The sequence below is a fragment of the Sciurus carolinensis genome, chromosome 8 (genome assembly GCF_902686445.1).
Source record: "Sciurus carolinensis chromosome 8, mSciCar1.2, whole genome shotgun sequence".
Taxonomy (NCBI): domain Eukaryota; kingdom Metazoa; phylum Chordata; class Mammalia; order Rodentia; family Sciuridae; genus Sciurus; species Sciurus carolinensis.
The window spans coordinates 94,722,291-94,743,075 of NC_062220.1; the positions used below are offsets into that span (position 1 = coordinate 94,722,291).

The following is a 20,785-nucleotide window of genomic DNA, read 5'->3' on the forward strand; positions in this document are numbered from 1 at the left end:
CTGTTATCCTACATAGCAATTGGTGATTTTGGAAGACACCTGGAGTTTTGTGAATCTTTGACTAACCTTGTATTTTAACATTCTCTGATATAAATTTAGAAACTGCTTGAACGAACCCGTGCTAGGAGAGAGAATCTTCAGAAAAAGATGGCGGAGAGGCCCACAGCGGCAGCAAGGTCTGTCATTCATGCTAAGCGAGCCAGAGAGCCACTTTCAGAAGCAAGTAACCAGCAGTCCCTATCTGGTGGTGAAGGTAAAAGACTTCGTGGGGGAAAAGTAAAATTTGCATTTTTTTAAAAAAGATATATGTGAAAAGTTCATTATGCATGCAGAAGATCCAAGTCTTTTGGAAATAAATAATTAAGAATTATTTCAAATAAATTAGTTGAACTTTATTTTCTTCAATTCTAATTATTCTTAAAAGCGCCAATGGAAGAAAAATAAAGGCGCATAGTAACATTTTATACTTGAAGTGCTGTGGAGTTTTTCATCCCAACAGTCCCAGAGTGGCTGATCACTCATGTCAGATGGTATCACATATGAACAAGACAGCAAGAGGCAGACTGCTTGCAAATGCTTGAGGTTTAATGAGCCTTTTTCATCCTGTGTTGCTGAACCAACTTTATAGGACTGGGCTTGAAATTTAGGTTGTTAATCTCTAGACATGGTAGAATACACAAGCACCCCATTCCAAACTCACCTGAAATCTTATCCAATTCTTCCCTAAATTCTGGCATCCTCAGGTAGTATCAGCGAGCTGTTTTAGTCTTTTTCTGGAGTATGGAAAAGACCAGAGATAATTTTCCTTAGTACAACTTTAAAATACATATACAAAAAATTATTACAAAGGGAAAAACAATGTTACTAAAAAAGAGAAGAGGCCACTGGGCTGGCTTGTTATTTTGGAAGCTAACCTTGGAAGGAGAATTTATTTTCGTGTATTTTTACATTCTGAAAGGAGAGAGAGAAATACGTTACATATTATTTGGTATTCAGCCAGAAACACAGGGATATGGCCCCATCTAGGATCCTTTTTTCTGTGACACAAGTTTGTTCTAATGAGTATTATATACTTGAAAACTAGTGTATGGAACTTCATTTTGATACTTAAGTGGAAATATTTACTGTAAACTTGCCGAATTCTGTAAACTTGCAGGCAGTGTTGCATGTTAACATAGAAACATTTTTTAAAAAGTGGTTAGATGAATTTCTACAAGGTAATTCCATAAATGAGTTACCAAAGATCGGAAAGTTTTATGACTGTATTTGATTACATTGGTGTTGATGAGGGCAGTCATGACTTCCTGTTTATAGTACTTTGGTCACTGCCACAACAGAACACTTAGTTCGAAAGCCAATGAAAACGACCTTATATGAAATTCACATTCTTAGTTATTAAAATATTAATTTTTCTGAGATATATTGAAAGTCATTCCTGGGTAGAAGTAATATGTTTTATATTTGGATACATCCTTTTGTTTTAGGGCCTTTTCACTTATTTTGTGGGTGTTTATAGAAGCTTAAAAGGTAAAATGTTTAATATCTGTACTGATGAATTTGTGTGATATTGGCCATGTAATTCAGTTGCTTGTTCTAGTCCATTCCTCTCCTAAACCTTAAATCACATGCCCTTCTACCCTTGCTTGTTAGTTACTGCCCATGAAGATTGTTTCAAAAACCAGAAAATCTGTTTTCTACCCTTACTTCAGCTGTATGGCTTTAGTTGGATAATTTAATTTCTCCTGCTTGATTTATCTTCTCTAAAAAAATGAAATGATTTGATTATGTGATCTTTAATATTTCTTAGGACACTTGCTTATTCTAAAAGTATGCACTTTTCATTTCCTATTGTCTTAACTATGTCAAGTATTATGCATGTATCTTAAGAATGTTATTTCAATTTCTTTTCAGTAGAATTATTAAACCATAAATTACATGTTCACTTAAAGTTTTTCATATCAGATTTCTAAGTTACTGAGAGACTAGAGTTTTTATATTTTTCTTGTAATTAAAAACAATGAAAGTATTAAAGAAACATAATGATTTATTAATTTGTTTTTACCTACTTCAAGTTTTCATGCTGTAAGAAATTACAGATTTTTTTTTAATTTTTAATTTTTTTAAATTTTTACTTTTTTTCTCATTTGACATATTGTTTACTCCTTGGTGTAGAAGAGCACAAATAATAATCAATTATTTATATGAGAGGAAATTCTAAGGTTGCTACTTGAAGATATTACATTGCTTAGGCAGTGATTTTATTTTTTTTTAAATTTTTTTTAGTTTTACAGACTGCATTTTGATTCATTATACACAAATGGGGTATAACTTTTCATTTCTGTGGTTGTACACAATGTGGATTCACACCATTCATGTAATCAACATGTACATAGGGTAATAATGTCTGTTTCAGTTCACTATTTTTCCTTTCCCACCCGCTCCTACCCCATTTCCATCTCTGCAATCCAAAGTTCCTCCATTCTTCTCTTACCCTCCTACAGTCCCCCCAGAAATTACAGATTTTTGAATGTTCTTTTTTATTTATTCTTTTTCATCTAGAGAAATCTTGTACAAAGCCATCACCATCAAAAAAACGTTGTTCTGACAGCACTGAAGTTTCTGATGTGGAAAATAAACAACCAGTTGAGTCAACTACTACAAAATCTTGTTCTCCAAGTCCTGTGTCTCCTCAGGTGCAGCCACAAGCATCAGCTAATGTCAGTGATTCTGTGACTGTTCCAGCATCACTGCTGGGTGTGGGGAGAGGGCTGAACTCAAGATTGGATGCAACCACAGCCTCTTCAGTTAAAACACGAATGCAAAAACTTGCAGAACAACGGCGACATTGGGATAATGATAAGACAGGTAAAAGTTCTATAGATGGCTTGGTCTATAAGTCTCCTTCAGTAATGTTCAGTTTATCATTTTGAAATTTTTATTAGTTAACATATGATAGATAAATGCTTTGTTTAATCTATATGTAAGAGTATCATTTGCTTGCAAGTGGCTTGTATACCTATAGTTTATTTTTAAGTTGGTTATGTCTTTATTGAAGTAGATCAGAAGAGGTTCTTGGGCTAGTTCACAGAAACTGACCTTATAACTGAATTACCTTCTGTTTGCAATGAAAGTGGTAGAGAAAAAACTAGACTTGGTATTATTAGTATTGCTGACTCTTAGCTCTGTATTTAAGAAGTCCTATTTCATGGATTCACTAATTAAATATACTTCAGTAATAAGATATACAATGCTTTTTAGTAGGAGAGAGAAAAATGTCAAAAACAACATGGAGCATCTGCAGAGCATATTCTTATGCTACAGTAAAGAGATGAAGCGATGGGATTCTTTTTTTTTAAACTTTTTGTGGTTGTAGATTTTGTTTATTTTTATGGAGTGCTGAAGATGGAACCCAGTGCCTCACACATGCTAGGCAAGTGTTTTGCCGCTGAGCTATAGCCCCAGTGTTATAGCCCCAGCCCTGAAGTGGTGGAATTCTTGCCTTTCATGCACCTCTAATCAGATGAGATGACTGAGAAGTAAATCAGCAATTATGCAGGAAGATTATTCATGCTATGATCAATTTTATTTGTCTTCTGACTTGTTCCAAAAAAAACAAAACAAAAAAATTGAGTTGACTTTCAAAAATACCTGTATTGTTAAATAAGAAAAATAAGGAAATCAGGATGAAGAGAAAATATGAAAAGGAAAAACACAGAAGTGAAAGGTAAAGTTAGTTTATTACATATAGGCCCTAAGGTCCTCCTCCTATTGCTAGCAGCCAATGCAAAGAGGTAAAAGAACTATCAGTGTAATGTTTATAAGCTAAAAGCAGAACCTTCATTGGCAATAACACTTGAGAGAACTTTTTCCCACATGTCCTCAAAGAGGACTTTGTGTCTTCTTTGTAAAGATATACCTAAAGTAAACCTGTAAGATTTCTCAAGGTAGGAAGATGGCCTGGCTCCGAACAGTTTAGTTGTGAGCCGGTAGTGCAGGTAGACAGCTGAGTACAGATAGACAGCACGATGTAGTGAGGTAACTTAAGTACTGGTACACAGCTCTGGGCAGGTGGTTAGCTCAGTGCGGGAACAGCTCATTTTAGGAGAAGTTGTGTGCGGGCAGATCATTATAAGTTGACAGCATAGTACAGGTAATAGCACAGTGCTGGTAGACAGTGTTGTCCAGGTACACAACTCAGTGCTTTTTTATCTAAGGAAGCATTCTTCAAGTTGTGGCTCTTAACCTGGCCCATGTATTCAAAATCACTTAGACTGTTGGATTAAAATCTTAAAAGTACAGTGGAGCCCTAGGTATGCTTTTTTATTTTTTAAAAATTCTTTAATTCTGATGCATAGCCAGAATTGAGATCCAGTGATCTGAAGAAATGGATGAATTACATATATTTTAGGCATTCTTCCATTACTATGAATTCTTTTAACTATAATTTTGATAATTATTGGACAGTACTTTACAATTATGTGTTCTGGCAGTGATGATCTTAATCTCAAGAGCAACTATGACATTAATGTGGTAGGCATTGTAATTTTTTTCTTGTTTTAGCGTAGTATAAATATTTTTTGTTCTAATAGTAAGTAATTTGTAAAACAATCTTATAAGATATATAACACTATTACCTTTATTTTATAGAAGAGGAAACCAGGTTCAGAGAGGCCAGGAACCCTGGTCCAATGGTTTGACCCTAAACCTCTATTTCCAGCTCTGACCTATTTCCAACTTTGACCTCCCTGATGCTTTTTGGGCACATAACGGAGTTCACATAGTTTATGGTGTCATCTACCTATTAATTTTTTTTTTTTTTTTTGGGTGCTGGGGATCGAACCCAGGACCTTGTGCTTAAAGGCAAGCACTCTACCGACTGAGCTATCTCCCCAGCCCCATCTACCTATTAATTTTAACAGTGGACGAGGTTAAGCATGTTTCTTTGTAAAGCCTGAGGAGTGTAATAAGTAAATGTGCCTGACCATTAAACATTCCATTTCTGTTTTATTGGAAATATTCATGGGTAGCAAAGTATATATTTTTCTTAATTAAAAACCAAACAAGAACAAAAAGGTTGTGGCTGTGTTATAACATGGTCAAAAAACAACCAGGGTCCTAAAAATTCTAGGACATAATGCATCATTGCAGTGATTTTTTTGAATATTTTAAAAGCAAATATTAGCAAATGCCTCAGTCTTGACAATACATCTCATTAAGGCACCATATGCTCTAGATTTTAAGAAATGAAAATTGTGAATCAAATGTTTGTAATAAATGGTTTAGTGAATTCTAAACAGAACTGTGGGTATAAATCAGTTAATGTTTGAGGACTTATACTAAAATTTAATTTATCTGAAGCCTTTCTTTCTGATAGAGAAAGAGCCAGAGATATATTAAGCCCATTCCAAAAACAATACAATAAAACTGTCATCCTTTTAGAGGCAGGGCTTACTATAAGGAAAATGATAGAAGTTTGTGAAAGTGTATCATAGGGAAAGTGTAGTTAGGGGAACTTTTCTGGGGGTAGAAAAGCTGATAAACTAGATTTTGAAGGAGCTCGTTTTAGATAAGATAAATTAGGGAGAAAAAAAGAGGTAAATAACATGAACATACTGTGTATAAAGAGCTGGCGTTTGGTGTATAGCACCTGTGGTAGGAAAGCAAATGATAAATATGAAAAAGGCCTGGTTGAGTTTAACCAGAGGTGATGGGGTAAGTACCAGTAGAGTTTAAAGTACACAAGTGTTTTAGAAAGATCACTCTGGTATCCAAATGGAGAGGAAATTGAACAGGGCAGAGATTTAAAGCAGGAATCCCAGTTAGAAAGCTAATACCATAATCTAGGTGCACAATGATGAAGTCTTGTGGAAGTAAAGAGAAAGTGGATTTGAGAGATTTAGGAGGCAAAATCCATAGGACTTAATGACTAGATGAAGGCTAGTCATTGAGATTCCTAGTCTCAATGACTGAGCAGTTGGTGAGGTTATTTGCTGAGAGGAAGAGTATGGTATTGGGGGTGATTTCTACTTCAGATATGTTATTTGAGACATCTGTGGGAGACCCAAGTGGAGGTAGCTGGCAGTTGGAAGACAATAGGCTATGGAGACAGAAAGCTTGTAAAGATGATGTCTTAAATGGGAAAGAAATGATATATTTTAGGAATGTCAAGAAATACAAGTGCAGACCATGTAGCCCATCTGGTATGGTGCCTGCCTCTCATGCTGGAGACTCGGGTTCGAGTCCCCAGCACTCTGCGTTTGTGGAAATAAACAAATGAAACCAACCTTCCATCGTCTCTTTTTGGGGCTGGGGAGATAGCTCAGTCGGTAGAGTGCTTGCCTTGTAAGCACAAGGCCCTGGGTTCGATCCCCAGCACCCAAAAAAAAAAAGAAATACAGTGTATAATATATACTGGCATTTAGTGACAATAGCAAAACCAACTTCAGAGCAGTGGAGTAGGCAGGTGATATGAATGGTGACTGAATATTGCACAGGGAAAGAGACAATATTGCATATTTGAAGAACATGAATGGTTTTCAAATTTTTATTTAAAAATTTTTATAGGTACATTGTAATTATACATAATAGTGGGATTAACAGTATGAATGTTGATAAAAAGATGCTTTATTTTTAAGATAAAAGATCCTTAATGTGCAGAGAAGAGAGAGTTTGTAGAGAGGAAGAGGGTTGTTTGGAGCAAGATCCCATAGAAGGTTTTGGAGGGGATAGAATTCAAAATGCAGGTAGGGGTAGAAGCCTTAAACAGAGGGAGGGGTACCTCTTTCTTTGAATTTGTGGAATAGGAAGTGCCATGAACTTTGACTTCCCTGTATACATACTTCCCTGTGCATATAGGTCTAGATCCTACATCAGTTAAATCATCACTATTTGGAATTTATCTCCAAATGAAGTACTTGCAGAAAAACTTTTGATTTGGTTTAATTCTGTGCTATCCAAATAGTATCCTTTAGGTATATGTAATATTTATATTTAAATTAATTAAAGTAAAAGAAAATTTAGTTTCTGAGTTCAAGTGCTCATTAGCTATGAGTGACTAATGGTTCTGATATTGAACAGCATAGATACACAACTTAATCATCAGAAAATTCTGTTGTGTATGGCACTGGTCTGATCTTTAAAATAAAAAGTGCTTGTGGGATATTTAATCTTAAGTTGTGCAGTGCTGTAATATCATTAATTAACTTCAAAAGTATAGCCTTAAACATGTGATATCTATCTATAATAGATTAATAAATTGAAAAATGTGGGTGTTAACAGTGGTTTTTTTTAAAATATATTTTTAGTTGTCAAAGGATCTTTATTTTATTTATTTATATGTGGTGCTGAGTATTGAACTCAGGGCCTCATGCATGCCAGGCAAGCGCTCTACCACTGAGCCACACTCTAGCCCAATAGTATTTTCTTTTTAAATTTAGATTAGGTATCATTTGATTTGAAGAAATACTGTTAAATTTAAGTAACTTGGTATTTCATACATATGAAAGCTTTCACTGATTCTTAAACTTATTAAATCTGATTTATAAACATTTTATATGAAATCCTGTTATTATACATAAGTATAACTCTTGAACATGGTTTTTAACTTTTATTGAAAATATTTTCAGATGATATACCCGAAAGCTCACTCTTACCATTGCCATCTGAGGAAAAGGCAGCCTCCCCTCCCAGACCACCCCTTTTGGATGCTTCAGCAACCCCACTTGGGAGAAGGGGCCGTCTAGCCAACCTTGCTGCAACGATTTGCTCCTGGGAAGATGATGTAAGTTACTCATCTGCAAAGCAAAACAGTGTACAAGAACAGCCTGGTACTGCTTGTTTATCCAAATTTTCCTCTGCAAGTGGAGCATCTGCTAGGATCAATAGCAGCAGTGTTAAGCAGGAAGCTACATGCTGTTCCCAAAGCGATGGCGATGCCTCTTTGAATAAAGCCCCATCCTCTAGTGCTGCTGATGAGTCTTTGGTTAATGCTTCAGTTTCCAGCTCTTTGGTGAGTCAATACCATTTTGGTCTTTGGAAATCTTTTCTTTTTTGTTGTGAGTAGTAATGATTATATATGTATGTAGGTATTTATTTTATAGTATATGCATGGAATATTCATATTTTTAGAATATTAGTTTTTTAGAAAGTGAAAATCATAAGTTTGGTAACCTATCCCAAGATAAATTAGCATTTTGCAACTGAAATTACACTAGTTAATGAAAAAGCATATAATGAAATGACAAATGTAAAAGCATATAAGGATCCAAAGCATATAATGCAGTGGCAGAGCCTCTTGGTCATCAAGGGGAAGGGAAGTTCTAAAAAATTAGAATACTTTATAGATACAAATAATTATAAGATATTGAATATTTCTGAAAAGATGTAATAAATAAATTAGTTGCCTCCAGGAAGGCAAATTGCCTAACAGGACTATTGGGGTGATACTTTCATTATATATTCTTTCAAATATTTGAAACTTTTTTACTATATGTGATCACCTTGATAGTTCTTTAAAACAATGTGAAAAAAAGTATCATGATCTTGACCACTGTCTTTTATTGTAGAATCTTTGAAATTCGACCTGTATTCAGTTAGTTTTCTCACATAATTAGAAGTATGTCTTTGTAAAAATTACTTAATTTTGTAAAACCTTATTTTTCTATATGTAAAATGGGGGAAAAAGGTTATTGGCAGGGCTGAAAAAGTTAATATGCATAAAGTACTTAGCATAGTGCCTCTCTACATCATAAATATTGAATAATGTATTTATAGTTAGCCATCAAGCACATAGTACTATGAGCATTCCTAATATGAAAATCTGAAATCCAAAATGCTTCAAATTCTGAAACTTTGAGTGCTGACATGATACTACAAGTAGAAAATTCCACACCAGGAAACCTTGTTTTATGCATAAAATTATTAAAAATATTAAATAAAATTAACTGCAGGGTATGTACTTAGGTGTATATGAAACAAGTAAATTTTGTGTTTATTGGTTTCCTTTTTTGTTTTCTATTTCTTTTTTTTTTTTTTTTTTTTGGGTGTGTCTGTGCTGGGAATTGAACCCGTGTGTGCAAGGCAAGCACTCTTGCCATTAAGCTATATATGTTTAGACTTGTGTCACACCCGCCAAGATACCTTGTTACAAATATTCTGAAATTGAAAAAGTTCAAAATTTGAAACACTTCTGTTCCAAGCATTTTGGATGAGGGATACTCAACCTGTATTTTGTTGAATCAATATTAACTTAATCAAAATACATATTAAATCTGTAACTTGATCTACTGTAGTTAAGAATACAATAAAAATACTAAAATAGGGAATCAGTATAATATGTGGACTAAACTACATATTATAATTTAAATGCTACCATTTTCTAAGTTGATTTTTTTCAAACCAGTTTGAACTATTAGAGGCCATGAATTCTTTGCATAAGTCTTGTATAGGGGTTACCAAGTAAATAGGATTTAAATTGTTTCATTATAGGACTATCTATAAATATTATGAATGTTATTGTTTACCTTAAGTGTTATCATGTTTCAGAAAGCTACTTGTTCCCCAGTGAAATCCTCTACATCCATCACCAATGCTAAAAATTGTGAGGTACAAAATCCTGAGCTACTTAAAAAAACTCCTGTTAATCCTTTGAGAACAGAGGATTTGAAACCAATTGTGAAGCCAACTTTATCCCAGACAGTTCTCTCCAAAGAAGAAGTAAATACAGAAATTTGTCTGCAGTCTCAATCTAAAGACAAATCTACAACACCAGGTTATGTATTTTTTTTTTTAATATAAAGCTGCTGCTGACTATATTTAAGATATGTTCTCAGCATTTTGAATATTTCTAATTGTGAGCGATAAGAATGTTGGTTTGCCAAGGCAAGTGCCCAAACATTCTGACTTCTTATTGAGCTTTATTTGATTGAATGAATGTTCATTAGCATAGACTAGCTCATTAATTGGACATAGTTTTTGCCCTGTTTCATTTTAACAATTTAAACATGCTTTTCCTGGGATAACCGTGCTAGATACTTTTAAAACTAATTTTAATGCAGAAAAGCATTAAACTGGGAACCACATTTTAGGGGCATAAATGAAAAAACATTCTTGTAACCAAGTGTGCAGAATAGTCTTTCTTAACCTTCATTATGAAGTCACCCCAGAAGCAGAGAGAAGTGAATGTGCATACAAATGACTCCACTCCCAGTTATCTTTACATGTATATACTGTGTGTGAATCCATGCAAGTAGAAGTTCATATTTCTTACCATAGTAAACTGATGCTCCATGAATGCTCATATTATGAGGAACTTTTATCTCCTGGCATAATCCATATATTATTGATTGAGAAATGCACAGCTGAAAAAAATGGTGCAAATATATGGTGCTTTTGTTAACTTTGAACTCTATTCTTTTTCATGGGAAAGACTATTTTAATTCTTAAAAATAAATCTTTCCAGAAACTACTCATTCTAAAGGGAAAGTAGACAGAGAGATGAATGGGAGAGGTAGAAATTAGTAGTCAGTTTCCAGATAAACTGCAATGAAAATTAGAAATAAGGGGTTGGGGAGTTGCTCAGAAGTGGAATGCTTGCCTAGCATTTACAGGACCCTGGGTTCAATCCCCAGCAGCCCCACATCCCCCAAAAAGAGGAATTGGAAGCAGTATCTCCACTTGGAATAGGACTAGTTATTCTCAGTTTTCTAAAAATTTAAGGCTTAGATAAGAAGCATTCTTTTTATTATTCTTGGTTACTGTGTGTAATCAGAATCATATTACCAGGTTCTCAGATATTTAATTTAGGTGTTTCTTTCCATTTGTAATGGACTACAGTTTGAGATATGGCACAAAGTGATAATAAGTGATAGGTGGAGTCTTCAAAGTATGGTGACAGACAAATTTTGCCCTTTGTTTTTTTACAAAGAAAGTTTTATTGGAACACAACCACAGCCATTTGTTAACATAGTGTCCTGTGGTTGCTTTCATGCTATAATGAAGAATGACATAGTTGCAATAGAGGCCACATGGCCTATATAAAACCTAAAATATTTACTCTCTGATCATTTATAGAAAATTATTTATTAACCTTTTACATAGATAAGCTTATTTTTATATGATGGAGGAGGTCATATATACATCATTTGCCCTACTGTAAATATAACATACTGTTTCAAGTAAGTCTAATTTTAAGACTTTGTAAAATCAAGAAATTCCTTTGTTGAGATGGGTAATTCATAATTTTTTTTTTTTGCAAATGGTGGGAGGGAATTGCAGATTTTCATGTAGTAGACTTCTAAAAGCAGTATAAAATAAATTGAACTGTAGAAATGTAGGTAGTTAGAGGTTATTATGGTATTATGGTCTGGACACATTTGTTAAGGGAGATTAATTAATTTGCATATAGTCTGTTTCTGATCACTTAAAGTTTCATTTGAGAATTTTCGAATTTACACTGCCCTTTCACTGTACCTTCTTTTTTAAAAAATTTTTTTGTTGTTGATGGATCTTTTATTTTATTTACTTATATGTGGTGCTGAGAACCAAACCCAGTGCCTCATGCATGCTAGGCAAGCACTCTACCACTGAGTCACAACCCCAACCCTCTACCTTCTTAATTTTTGTTTTCTCTTGTGGTGCTGGGAATGGAACCTTTTTGGGCCTTGCTCATGTTAGGCTAGTGTTGTACTACTGAGTTACATTCCAGATCCCAAATTATTGTTTGTTTGTTTTTTCTTTTTTAAAGAACTGAATCCTAATTTAAGGACATGTAATTAAATAGAATTCTATAGTAATTTTTTGAACTATTTTTTTTGTGAATGAATATTCCTAATAGAATCAAAGCATATTGTAACTATAATGGATTTAGAACTTTTCCCATAGAAATTATAATTATTGCTTAGTTTGAATAGCCTCCAAAAATGCATATTTTGTTTATAGGAGGAAGAGGAATTAAACCTTTTCTGGAACGCTTTGGAGAGCGTTGTCAAGAATACAGCAAAGAAAGTCCAGCTCATAGCACACCCCAGAGGACTCACATTATCACTCCAAATACAAAGGCCATCCAAGAAAGATTATTTAAGCAAAACGCATGTTCATCTACTACCCATTTAGCACAACAACTCAAGCAGGTATGGCTTGCTGCATTTAACATTTTTTTATTACATGGTCTCAGCATGGAACCTAGAAATCAAGATGTGAATTCTAATACCAGTCTTTCAGAGATAAATAGTATCTTAATTTTCTGTGTCACTCATTGCAAATTGGAAATATTGTCCTATATTCTATTTGCAGTGTGAACTTTTAAATTTTAAAACTGACTCTTGTGTAAAATACTACTTTTGATGGGTTTAGGAACGTGAAAAGGAACTAGCATGTCTTCGTGGCCGATTTGACAAGGGCAATTTATGGAGTGCAGAAAAAGGCGAAAGCTCAAGAAGCAAACAACTAGAAACAAAGCAGGTATTGTAAACAAAAGATATAAAAGTGAACTGGGTACCAAAGTACTGTTGGGACCTAATTTGTAGTTCTGTATTGTAGAAAAAAAATTTTTATACATTTTCCTGTTCAATTAAGTGTGATACTTTTCTTCCATAAACTGCTTAAATGTACATAATAACTGCTTTTCTTACGATGTTTTCCCTTTCAGTGGAACTCAACCATATTCACTGATGTCCTTAAAATTAAATAAAAAATTATTTTTATCATTAAATTTTAGATTGTTATATTCTACTGAGATGCTAGTTTCAAAATGCTTTTTTAGAATCTACTTTTTTCATTGATAACTATTTATCGCTCTCAAAATACCATAGCTAGGTGATCTGTAATTCTTTCTGTTAACACATACCTCCTTATTTATTCTTATCAAATTTCAGTCTTCAACAAAATTCCACTTAAAATGTACACTGTGTTCTATTTTATTTACATACTTGCTGTGTACAAACTATTGTGTTAGAATGTACTTTGAGCTAATAGAAATATAGTGGGGACCAACAGAAAGTAAAAGAACAATAAATGTAATCAGCATTCTTTGAGAAAGGTCTATCCGCTTGATTTTGTTTTTTAATCAGTTCTCTTGATTAACAAGTGACACTTCCCAGAATTTTGACCTTAACCTCCCCCAACCCCCTTATTTGCCCTGGAACATCCCTATCTCATCTAAATTCAGCCAAGGGCAAAAATACTGATGACTTCAGCTTTATTGTATGCTTATCTCACTCCTGAACTCTAGATTTGATTGTCTAGTAAAGTCCTTTGAAAAGCCTTTCCCTAGTAGTCTTTGTCTTCTTAAGGCTTTATCGTATACTTTTTCATTTAAACAATCTGGAAGTTGTTTGGCTTCTTCCCCTTGTTTACTGTGCCTTCCTATCACTTGCCCTTATTGCACATGCACATAAACATATACATCCAGTTATAAGTTTTCTAAATCTGTCACCAAGCTGTTTTCCTTTGTTTTTCTCTGCCATTACCATAGTCACTACCATAGTTTTGTATTGGACACCCTCTTTCTAATTTGGCTACTTTCCAATTCTTCTTCCTCATGGCTGCTAGAGAAATATTTTTTAAAGGCAAATATTCACGTATTTCCTTGCTTAAAATCTTGGAGAGCTCCCTATAGACATCATGAGAAAAACGCATGAACTGCTTGGTTTGAAATGGTCATTTCTTGCTGAACTCTTCCTCCTGCTCTTCTAAAGGTATGCTTTAGTCCTGCCATGCAGAGTATTTGCAGTTTTTTCAAATGTACCCAAGTTTTCATATCTCTGTCTACTGTTGCCTTCCTGTTCTTTCTGCCTGGAGTTGGAGAAGGCAGAGAATAGGAGCGCAATAAATTTGTATCGGAAGGAAGGAAGGAATGTGCTGATCCTTGCCACCAGTATACAATACTTACAACACCTCTATTGGTCCCCTATTCCCTTCCCTTTCTTTGCCTCCTTTGGATGCAGACTCTTCCACAGAGGTGTCTGTACTTGCTGCCTCCAGTTTTTTTCCTCTCTCCTGTCTTAAACTTTCACCACTCAGGCTCCTGCCACTATCCTCTCCCCATCTGTGATCTTCAGTGATCACTTTGTATCCACTTTTTTCTAGCTTGACCTATTAACAGCATTTGACATTGTTGATTATCTTTTCTCTTTGAAGACCTGCCAGTTTATATAGTTTCATGGTTTTTCTCCTATGACTCTGGACAGTATAGGGCAATGACTCTTAAACTATTTTGTAGCATATAATTCCAATTTGGCCTGTGAAGTTCCTCTCCAGACAGTGGCACATGTATGTGAAAAAAATTCTGAACAAAGTAATAGGGAGTTCAGGGGTCTCCTTTCCACAAAAGGAAAAGGAGGAAAATGTAATTGAATACAGCATTATTAAAGTCAAATGAAGAGGGAAACCTTTGGGAGGGAAGGAGTAGTCAGTATTGTCAAGTGTCACCAAGTGTGGGTTGAATCAAATTCACTGGGGTTTGAAGGAAGTTTGTTGTGATGTGGCAGAAGCAGTTTTGGTGAAGTGGGGAGGGTAGAATGCAGTAGTAATGGGCTGAGGAGGGCAAAGGAGGCAAAGAGTAGAACCAGTGAGTAGGCAGTTCTTAGCAGTTTGATTCTAAAGGGGAGGGAGAAGGCAGTTGGCGCTAGAGGGGAGGAAGAAGCAAGGTACAGTTTGTGTTTGTTTTGTTCTTTTTGAGACTTAAGTCAGAAAAGACCTAGTAGCAAGCAAGAAGTTAGAGAAGATAGAAGGGAGAGTGGTAATTGATGGGATGAGGTGATAGTGGATGAACTTGGAGCACAGTGATGGGAACAGAACCAATTTGAATAATCTGGTGTGATAAAAAGGAAAAGCGGGGGGTGAGGAGTATAGCTCAGTGGCAGAGCACTTGCCTAGCATGTGTGAGGCCTTAGGACTACAAAAATACATACATACTCATACACACACACACACACACACACACACACACACGTACATAAGGAAGAAGTGAAACTTCAGGTACTGGTGGTCTTAGGACTACGACGGCAGAAAATTGATGGACTTTCTGTATGATAGTGCCTGTTTTGTTCCTTGTTAAGAAAAAGAAGGTGATAACTTCCAGCCTTTTGCTAAGATCAAGTGTAAGAAAGGAAAAGTAATGGGCAGTACTTCCAGGATGGTAGAACAAAGAACTAACTTAGAAACAAAAAATAGGGAATAGTGCTGAGACTCAGATGTGATATGAAACCATACACTTATTTATTTATTTATTATTTTATTTTATTTTATTTTTTTTGTACCAGGGATTGAACCCAGGGGTACTTAACCACTGAGCCGCATCCCCAGCCCTTTTTGTTTATTATTTTGAAACAGTCTTGCTAAATTGCTTAGGGCCTCACTAAGTTACTCAGGCTGGCTTTGAACTTGTGATCTTCCTGCCTCAGCCTCCCAAATTCTTGGGATTATAGGCATGCACCATTATGCCCAGCTTGAGACCATAAATTTATAGTGGAGCCAAACTCCATAGATGAATTTTCTCTAGGTATATCAAAAGAACCTGGATATAGATTTGGAGAAGTTTGGTTGGTCCAGGATTGGGGTATTGCCAGACAAGAGGAATGGAACTATGGTTAAGGTGTGGGAATTGAATATATTAGTAGGATAATAGTTGCAATGAAGGGTCATTAGGTCTATCTGGATGAAGATGTAAGAAATAGGTAGAGATGAAAGGAAGAAAAGCATCAAATAACCAGAGATATCCATGATACCAAAGAATGGGATCTTGTAATTCCTGAGCAAGAGGGCTAGAGAGGTTAGAGATGTGATTAGGTTGAGATATTTGGGTTTGGGGTTTCAGAGAAGCACAGACAGATTTCAGGTGATGGCTGAATTGGAGCAGTAGTAAAAGTATCAGGAGTTGAAGTGTTCATGCAGTCGAGAGGCCAAGCTTTTTATTGTTTGGATGATGACAGATTCTGAACTAGAGATGTGTTGGAGAGACTCCTGGGTTGTTAACTGACACCAATGAGTTGGGGTTGAGGTGGGAGAGTGCACTATAACCAGATGACTGGTCTCAAAGAACAGGAGCTTTAAGAGAATTAAAGCTGGACACAGTGGTGCACACCTGTGATCTCAAAGACTTAGGAAACTGAGGCAGGAAGATTGCAAGTTCAAGGCCAGTCTCAGCAGCTTAGCAAGATGCTGTCTCAAAATAAAACTAATAAAAGCAATTGGGGGATGTAGCTCAGTTTTAAAATATTCCTGGGTTGGATCCCCAAGTCCCCACCCCCCAAAAAATTTTTTTAAAAAGAATTAATACATAATAGCATGAAAACATCATTAGGAACCAATGAGGAGGCTATTCTCATGTTGTCAGAGTTTAGGGGAGAGAACTCCCTTTATTTCAGAAATTTGTGGGGTAAGTCCTGTTTTTACCAGAGAGCAAGTTTTTGTAGAATGAAAGTGGAGGGAATATTTAATGAAGAGGTAAAGATTTAGGGGTGTTTGTTTGCTATGAAAGAGGATTGTTGGATATACTTCACGAGTTTTTGAAGAGGGTGATGCAGCAGAGTTTGACTTGAGAACAAAGTCCAGAGCAGTGTGCAGGTGAGACTAATACAAAGAAGAGAAGGTAAAAGTGAAAAGATTATTGTAATAGTTAATATTGAATTGAATGCCTACAATATGCCTGGTGTTTGGATACCTTTATTACATTTTATCATTGAATCCTCACAATAACACTGTAAATTAGGTAATAAAGTTATTTTCCTTTTTCTGGGTGAGGGACTGAAATTTAGGAATGTAAATCATTTGTTCAAGCATGGTTCAACTGGTAAGTACTGACACCAGGGATTCTAACAAGACCTGACCCCAGAGCTTTGCACTTTAAGTGCTGAGTTTATTCTAAGGCAGTGAACCTTAGTATAGTGATTTTTGTTTGGCTTTATGTTTTCAAAGCTTTGACTTAAGCCTTTGAGAATTAGCTTGGTTGCTTTCCTTTACTACCATAGTGGTTGGTTAGTACATTTGCTCCACAAGTATTTGAGTGTTTACTGTATACACAGCATATAAAGATTTTTACTCTAAAGGTAAAAATCTCATTTTTACCCATTTGTCTCACTTCTGAAATGCTCTTGCCCTATCTGGTTTCCCCTTGTCAGACTCCTTGTCTGTGGTTAAAACAGTATGCAGCACAGCATTTGAGAATTTGCTTTGTTTTTGTACATCAAAAATTTCTAATACACAAAACAATATACTCTGAAAGTAGCTCTGGAACAAGGATACTTGAGTTTGTGTACTGGCACTGCCAGTCACTGTGTGTGGAAGTTACTTAACTCTTATGGCATAAGATTTTTTATCTATAAAATGGAGACAGTAGGACATAGGTGTGAGGGTTATTGGGAGAATTAGGTAAGGCAATAGATGTTAAGTGTTTAGAAAGGTACTTGGCACATTTTAAGCAGTTATGTATTGTGGTTAGTCTTTTATTTGGTTGTTTCTGCTACTGCTTTAATCGGAACATCTTTAAACAAACACAAAAAATGGATGGTTCTCTTCTATAACTTTGTTAATGAATAAAAAGATTCAGATGAAGGCATTTTTTTCTTTACTTCTTTGAATTTCTGATCTGTTTTTGTCCTTTCTGTTTTTACCTTCTCGAGTAACTGTTAAGTAGAAACCTGATGTAGGAACTGCAACTGATTTTATAGGTGTGGGTTGTGGTAAGTGACATAGTAGGAATTGTTTTTCCTTTTGCATGGTTTGCACCTAAATTACTCTATAAAACTGAGCTCTGATGCAAATTTTAATTCTCTCTTGCCTCCTAGTCCCTAAAAAAGATTTTGCATACTGGCAATTACCAAGAATATGAACTAGCACTGAGGACTTGTGTTCTTAGCTAGACTGGATCCTTTTATATACATTGTCCCTTCTATTCCATATGAGGAAGCATATAGAATAATATTTAGTAATAGTCTTATTTAATAATATATAAAAGATAAAATTATAGTTTTGGGAAATAAAATTTGCCTCTTCATTTGCTTTTTGCAGGAAATTCACTGTCAGAACACTCCCCTCAAGAAACATCAAGTAATCTCAAATACCCAGTCATTTCCAGAAAATCAGACACCAGCAAAATCCTCTAGTACAGAACCTACAGGTCAGTTTTTCCTTTTCTGCTTAAAATGTAGCTTCCAGTCTACCATAGATTTGGCAATTGGATTGCAGAACAAAAGTATTGCTATTTCAAAGATATCCATTTCTTCTTTTTCACTTACTTTTCCATTTCTATCCATGTAGAGAACTTCCTCTTTAGTTCTCTTCCTGGAGTGAGAACTCATATACTATTGATGAGAGTGTAATTTCTACAACTTTTTTTTTGAGAAACATTCAATAATATATATTGAATTGCACTTTAATTCAACTTTTCTGCAAGTGATTCTGTGAGATGAATTCCTGAACTATTAGTAGGCAGAGCTATATGTACAAAGAGATTCATTGTAGCACTAAATGATGGTAAGATTGAAATGACCTAAATGCCTATCTGCAGAAGGCTGTTCAGATGAATTCTGTATAGCCATGTAACCAAATATATAGCTGCCTGAGACTGAGGTAGCTTTATGATGATACTTAATATATCATAGATACTTTTAAAATTTTTATTTTATTTTATTTAAAATATCCAAAAATTTTAAAAATTCATGATTAAGAACACACTATGTAAAAATGTACTCATTTAACTATGTTTAAGTGCAATTTCAGTAGTGTTAAGTATGTTCATATTGTTATGAAGTAGATCTTTTTCAGAACTTTTTCATCTCGTAAGACTGAAACTCTATAATAACATATTTCTATTTCTTCCTCCTCCTCCAAGCCCTAGTAACCACCATTTTAGTGTTTGGAAGTGTATAGGAGCTGGGTGTGGTTATGCATGCCTGTCATCCCAGTGACTCTGGAGGATCACAAGTCAAGGCCAGCTTCAGCAACTTAGAGAGATCCTTTCTCAAAATAAAAAATGTAAAGAGGACTGGAAATGTAGCTCAGTCGTAAAGTGCCTTTTAGTTCAGTCTCCAGTACCAAATTAAGAAGTGTTTTGGAAAGTGAATTCTATTTCTTTGAATTTGACTAATTTAGAGACCTCTTGAAGTGGAATCCCTCTTATCTGCAGAGATATATTCCAAAACCCCTAGTGGATGCTTGGAATCTTGGATAATACTAAACTCCATATATACTTTTTTTTTTTAAAGCCTAATAGTATTGCCACATGGTATCAGTTAATCTGTCCTTCCATGTTTTATGCCCTGTTGTTTCCTTTGCATCACTACCTTGTGCTTTGGGGCCATTATTAAGTAAAATAATGACCGAGATGACTGAGTGACTGAGGGTAGGTAGTGTTAGCAGTGTGATACACTGGATAAAGGAATGATTCACTTGCTTGGCAGGATGTAGTGGCTCAGAGCTGACTGGAATTGGAAAGTGTGTGACTGTCATACCACTCAGGAACAAAGTACAATTTAAAACATATTGTTTATTTCTATAATTTTCCATTTAATATTTTTGGACTATGATTATAGGTAACAAACGGTAGAAAGCAAAACAGTGAGTAAATGGGGAATACTGTAGTTTTTATTTGTGACTGACTTATTTCATTTAGCAAAAGTCCTTAAGGTTTACCATATTGTAGACTGTGATAGAACTTTTTTTTTAAAGTACTGGAGATTGAACCCAGGGAGCTTTACCACTGAGCTATATCCCCAGTCTTTTTAATTTTTTTGTTAAATTTGAAGGTAGGGTTTTGCTGAGTTGCTAAGGGCCTCACTAAGTTGCAGAGACTGACCTTAAACCACCATATTGTTTTTCATAACAGTGGCACCATTTTGTATTCCCACTGATGGTACCCAAGGACTTCGGTTATTCCACTTCTTACCAATGCTTTTTTGTTTTGAGGTATTTTTTATCTTTCTTTTCTTTTAATAGTAGTTACCTTAACGAGAGTGGGTGATATCTCATTGTGGTTATTATTTGTCTTGAATAGTGATGTTTAACATCATTCCATGTGCTTATTGGCCAGTTGAATATCATCTTTGGAGATATGTAATGCAAGTCCTTTTCTCATTTTATAATATTTTGATTTGTTGTTGAGTTATAGAAGTTATTTATACATTCTGACTATTAACCCCTCTTTCAATGTGTAATTTTTAAATATTTCATGCTAATCCATAGGTGCTTTTTCAGTTTGTTGATTGTATTCTTTGGTAAACAAAAATTTCTCAATCTGTCTCATTTGCCTTTCTTTTGGCTGTTGTCTTTTCTTTTGGTTTTATGTTCAAGAAATTATTGTAAAATTCAGTGTTGAGAAGCTTTCCTCTTTTTTATGAATTTTATAGTTTTGCATCTTTAATCTATTTTGAGTTAATTTTTATATGTGGTATAAGAGTCTAACTTCATTGTATTGCGTGTGTATATCCAGTCTTCCTAGAATCATTTGTTGAAGAAACTCTTATTTTCCTTTTGAATCCTCTTGATGCCCTTTTTGTTTTGTTTTGTTTTGTTTTTGCAGCGCTGGGTATTGAACCCAGGGTCTTGTGCATGCGAGGCAAGCACTGTACCAACTGAGCTATATCACCAGCCCCTTGATGCCCTTTTTGAAAATCATTTGACCATATATGTGAAGTTTTATTTCTGTGTTTTCTCTTCTGCTCTATTTAAAAAAATATTTTTTTTTAGTTGTTGATGGACACAATACCTTTATTTAATTTATTTTTATGTGGTACTGCGGATCAAACCCAGTGCCTCATATGTGCTAGGCAAGTGCTCTGCTACTGAGCTA

At 35.0% G+C, this 20,785-nt stretch overlaps 1 protein-coding gene and 1 non-coding gene across 4 annotated transcripts in view; one reads left to right on the forward strand and one right to left on the reverse strand.

Moving 5' to 3' along the window:
• Positions 1–20,785, forward strand: part of Anln (anillin, actin binding protein) — a 72,812-nt gene that overhangs the window by 5,357 nt on the left and 46,670 nt on the right. For all 3 annotated transcript variants that reach the window (XM_047562776.1, XM_047562775.1, XM_047562777.1), the window contains exons 2-8: positions 100–253; positions 2,560–2,865; positions 7,626–8,008; positions 9,544–9,769; positions 11,938–12,128; positions 12,352–12,459; positions 18,007–18,115. In XM_047562776.1, the coding sequence (XP_047418732.1) occupies positions 100–253; positions 2,560–2,865; positions 7,626–8,008; positions 9,544–9,769; positions 11,938–12,128; positions 12,352–12,459; positions 18,007–18,115 (1,477 nt within the window). The remainder of the gene's footprint in view (positions 1–99; positions 254–2,559; positions 2,866–7,625; positions 8,009–9,543; positions 9,770–11,937; positions 12,129–12,351; positions 12,460–18,006; positions 18,116–20,785) is intronic.
• Trnaa-ggc (transfer RNA alanine (anticodon GGC)) lies at positions 7,332–7,407 on the reverse strand. Its single transcript has one exon. It is a non-coding gene; the product is annotated as a tRNA-Ala (tRNA).